At 42.4% G+C, this 5,198-nt stretch overlaps 1 protein-coding gene across 1 annotated transcript in view; it reads left to right on the forward strand.

Annotated features, from left to right (window-relative positions):
• The first annotated feature begins 307 nt into the window (after positions 1–307).
• EFCAB4B (EF-hand calcium binding domain 4B) overlaps positions 308–5,198 on the forward strand; it is a 136,163-nt gene continuing 131,272 nt past the window's right edge. The window contains exon 1 of the mRNA XM_006891301.1: positions 308–523. Coding sequence (XP_006891363.1) covers positions 308–523 — 216 coding nt within the window. The remainder of the gene's footprint in view (positions 524–5,198) is intronic.

Raw genomic sequence — 5,198 nt, forward strand, 5'->3', positions numbered from 1 at the left:
TCTCTTTCACCCCACATCCTTTCAATCTGGAAGTATCTAATCTCCCCCCCCCCCCACTCTTCTCTTCTTGCTTTGATGGTCTGGCTGATTTATGATCAAACATGCCACATTTCACCCTTGTTCTGATATTCTGGTACTTAAAGAGATAGTTGTAGAGAGAGGAAGGGCTGAGTGGCTGTGGAACACATACTCAGCCCCTCTTCTATATTTTTTTTTTCAGCCCCACTTCATCCTGACCATGTCGTCTTCTCTCTTTCATCTCCCATGTCCAGTTTCTGAAAAGATTTGAAGAAATCGACACATCTACATGGCTTCCCCCAACTGGAGAGTGGTCTCCAGACCCCAGAGACCTGGTCAGTGGCGAAAGAGGAGTGAGACTGTTGTGAGTCCCCTGGACAACCTGGAGGAAAAGGAGGCTCACGATCAGGCCCCATGCCAGCTGGCCATGCTGAGGAAGGCGCAGGAGTTCTTCCAGACCTGCGATGCAGAGGGCAAGGGCTTCATTGCCAAGAGGGATATGCAGGTAAGAGGGGAACTCACTGGGGTGCCTGTTTGGAATTCTAAATGGCGTAGGTTTATCTTGGTCTAGAGATTTCCCCGGTTGAGGCAATATCATTAACAGAGAAGATGGTATAAATTCTGTTCTGGAAGAAGATGTCATCCCTATCTCTATCTGGACCAAGATGCTTTTGGTTAATTCTGGTTTTGGCTTTTAACAATTGTCAAGTGCAGAAATTATAGCCACCCACTCACTTAGAAACTTTCCAGGATTGTGGAAACAGTGGTAGTAACACTGCACTGACTTATTCCTTCACAGGAAAGTTCTGAGCTGTGATGAGGTGATTCTTGTAAGGGGCTGTGCATTCCTTTGAAAGCAGAGCGGTGGCAACAACCTGAGAGAACAACATGGTTAGTCGTCTCTCTGTTTCTTGCCCTGAAACTCAATCACAGTTAACCCCTACTTACGCAAGTCTAGGGATTGCTAGTGACTTAGTGCCAGGAAGTTGTGCTGTCAACCTAAAGGCACATGGTTCAAATCCACCAATGGCTCCTTGAAAGAAAGATGGACAGTCCTTTCCCATGCAATTTACTGCCTCTGAAAACTGGCTAGAGTGTCAGCTATGGATCATTTCCAACTTGATAGTATATAACAGCATCAACATAAGCAAGTCTAGCGAAAGGAGAGATTGCAGGGCCTCAGTGCACAAAAAGGGCCAGAGAGTAAATATTTTAGGTTTTGCAGGCCATCTGGTCTTTGTCACAACTGCTTTACTCTGCTGCTGTAGTCCCAAAGCAGTCATAGATGGAATGCAAATGAATGACTCTGGCTATATTCTAATAAAACTTTATTTATGGACTCCAAACTTTTCATTTCCTTATAATTATCACATATCACCAAACGTTATTGTTCTTTAAACATTTTTTCAAATGTGAAACCTCTTTTTTTAGCTCACTGGTCATACAAAAACAAGTGACTGGAGGGATTTAACTTGCAGATAGAGTTTTCCCATCCTGTAATACAGTATCTTTCTACCTTGAGGGTCAAAAAGATTTTCTCCTGGTCCCTGTGGGATGCAAGGGGTTTGGAAACTACTAATAACAACGAAATTGGTGATTTGAACCTGTTCAGCAATACCATCAAAGAAGAAATGTCAACGATCTGCTTCTGAATAGGTTGCAGCCAAGAACACCCTACGGAGCAGTTCTTCTCTCTAATACACTGGGTCTCTTAAGTCACAAATCAACAACAAAAGCAAAATCAACAACAAAAGCGAAATGTTTCTCAGTGTCTTTATGGAAGTCCCTTGAGCTGCAGGCATGATTTCAGCCTAATGTGAAATCCATAATGTGAGGGAATAAAAGGCAGGCTCCACAATCACCCTGGGAACGCAGCTCTCTCGCCCCAGTCTTTCATCACTCGCACCGGCAAGAGCATTTTGGGAGTGCTGCGTGCCTGCACGGTGGGGAGGAAGTCTTGCAACAGTCAGGGCTTTTTGTTTTTTGTTTTTAAGGTCTTCATTTTTAGAGTACACTAGAGAAGAATTGATGCCTTGAAATTACGATGTCGGCAAAAAATATTGACTCTGCCATGAACTGCCAGAAGAACAACCATAAATCTGTGTTGGACAAAGTGCAGCCAAAATGCTCCTGGGATGTGAGGATCATGAAACTTCATCTCACATGCTTTGGGCATGTTGTCGGGGGAGGGCAGTCCCTGGAGAAAGGCATCTGATTGGTAAAGTGGAATGTCGGGAAACAGAAGAGGAAGACCTTCAACAAGATGAATTGACATAGCGGATGTGAAACAGACTGGAACAAGGCAATGATTACAAGGATGGTGCAGGACCAGGCAGTACAAAGGGCTGCCATGTGTCAACATTAACTCAATGGCACCTAGCAACAATGATGACAGCAAAAGGTTGACTTCTTTGAGACCCAGATGGTATCAGTCCCAGCTTGGCTTCCCTTCCTTGGCAAGGCTTGGCAGCTGAGAAATGGTCTTCCAACCTGGAGGAAAGACAATTCTCCTTCCTCTCTCTGATCCTATGCAATAAATAATGTTTTTCTGCCTCTCCAATGCTTCTCCACCATCTATTGATCATTGAAAGAAGTAAGGAAAAAGACCTGGGAGCAGTGCCTACTCAGCCTACAAGTGGTCTCTGACTACTCTTATTCAAGTAATTGTTGTTATGTGCCATCTAGTCACTTGAGACTCATAGTGACCCTATGTACAAGAGCCCTAAACCCTGCTCTATCCTGTGCCAACCTCACTGTCTCTGACACACCTACCCCCATTACGCAAATCACGGAATCGATCCATCTAATCAAATGTCTTCCTCTTCTGCGCTGTCCCTCCACACACCCAAACATGATGTCCTTATCCAAGGACTGGTCCCTCCTTGCGACATGCCCAAAGTATATCAGACAAAGCCTCAGAATCCTTGCCTCCAAGGAGCAGCCTGGTTTCATTCTCTCCAGGACAAACCTGTTTATTGTCCTAGCAGTCCATGGTATATTCAACACTCTTCTCCAGCACCACAGCTCAAAGGCATCAATTCTCTTTCTATCATCCCTAGATACTGTCCAGCTCTCTGATGCATAGCACACAATTACAAAGACTATGGCCTGGATCAGTTGCACCTTAGTCTCCAGCCTGACGTCGCTGCTCTTCAGTGCTCTGGAGAAGTCCCTGACAGCTGACTTTCCCAATGCAATTCTTCTCTTGATTTTCTGGCTGCTGGTACTAAGAGTGTTGACTGTGGAGCCAAGCAAACTAAAATTGTTAACTATCTTAATCTCTTCACTGTCTATCATGATGCTGCCATTTGGCCCGGTAGTGAGAATCTTTGTTTTTTTGATGTTGAGTTTCAACCCATATTGAAGGCTGTAGTCCTTGACCTTCGGCAGCAAGCACTTCAGGTCCTCAGTTTCAGGAAGAAGGGTTGTGTCATCTGCTTAACACAGGTTGTTGATGAATCTTCCTTCAATCCTGATGCCACATTCCTCCTCATACAGCCCAGTATCCCAGATGATCTGTTTGCATACAGAGTGAAAAGGTATGGAGATAGAATACATCCCTGGAGAACATCCTTCCCAATTTTTAACCATGTAGTGTCTCCTTCCTCTGTTCTGACGACTGCCTCTTGATTCAAGTGTAGGTTTTACATCAGTTCTCTGCTGATGTGTTGCTCCAGTCATTTTTGAATAATTTCCTGCAGAATTTTGCTTGCATATGATATTAAAGATATTGTTCAATAATTTCCACATTTTGTCAGGTCACCTTTCTTTAGCATGGGAACAAATATCAATCTCATCCAATCAGTTGGCCAGGTGGCTGTCCTCCAGATTTCTTGGCACAATTTACTGAGCACATCAAGGGAGTCTGTTTGTTGAAATACGTCAATTGTTATGCTGTCAACTCCTGGAGCCTTGATTTTTGCCAATTCTTTCAGGGAAACTTGAACTTCCTCCTTCATCACCATAGGCTTTGCTCTTACATTGTTTCATGAAATTCTTCTGTCAGCCAATTCCTTCTGATACAATGACTCTGTATACTCCTTCCATCTTCTTTTAATGCTTCTTGGGTCATTTAACATTCTACCCAAAGCATCCTTAAGTATTGCCACTTATGGCTTGAATTTGGTTTTCAATTCCTTCTGCTTAAGAAATGCTGAGTGAGTTCAGCCATTTGATTTTCTGACTCCAGCTTTTTATACATTTCATTATAATATCTTGTTTTGTCATCCCAAGCTACCCTTTGAAATTTTCTGTTCAGCTCTTTAAGTTCTTGATTTCTTCCTTTAGCTTTGGTTTGTTGGTGCTCTAATACAATACTCAGTCTCATCTGACATCTATCTTGGTCTTTTCTTCCTCTTCAGCCTTTGTAATGATCTTTTGCATTCTTCAAGGAAGATATTCTTGATATTCTCCCACAGCTCATTTGGTCTTTGCTCACTGGTATCCAAGGCCTCAAACCTGTTCCTGAGATGTTTTGAAATTTGAATGGGATAGACTTAAGGTCAAATTTTGGTTCCTATGGATTTGATTTTACTTTATTCAACTGCAGCTTGAACTTGCATATCAGTAGTTGGTAATCTGTTCCACAATCAACACCTGGCCTGGTTTTCAAGCTGATATTGAGCTTTTCCTGCGATTCTTTCCACAGATGTAATCTATTTGATTTCTATGCATATCATCAGGTGAAATCCATGCTTGTAGCCTGTTTGTGTTTCTTATAAAAGGTAATTGCAATGAATAAATCATGGAATGTGAATCATTCTAGCTCCAGCCTCATTTTCTGTCACCAAGTCCATGTTTTCCAGCTACTGATCCTACTTCCCTGTTCTCAGCTTTTGCATTCCAGTCACCTGTTATTATCAATGCATCTTGATTGCATGTTTGATTGATTTCTGACTGCAGAAGTTGGTAGAAATCTTCCATTTCCTCTTCTTTGGCTCTAGTTGTCAGTGCATTATATTTGAATGATAATGGTATTCACTGGACTTCCTTGTATGCGTATGGATATTATCCTCTTACTCACCGCATTGTATTTAATGATGAATCTAGAAATGACTTTTTTCATTATGAAAGCAATTTCATCTTTTCTCACCTTTTCACACCTGGCATAGTAGATCATATGGTCATCTGACTCAAAATGTCCCATGCCAAATCATCTCACTTCACCAATATCTAATATG

This window comes from Elephantulus edwardii, unplaced genomic scaffold (assembly GCF_000299155.1).
Source record: "Elephantulus edwardii isolate Elephantulus edwardi_28Jun2011 unplaced genomic scaffold, EleEdw1.0 scaffold00096, whole genome shotgun sequence".
Classification (NCBI taxonomy): Eukaryota; Metazoa; Chordata; class Mammalia; order Macroscelidea; family Macroscelididae; genus Elephantulus; species Elephantulus edwardii.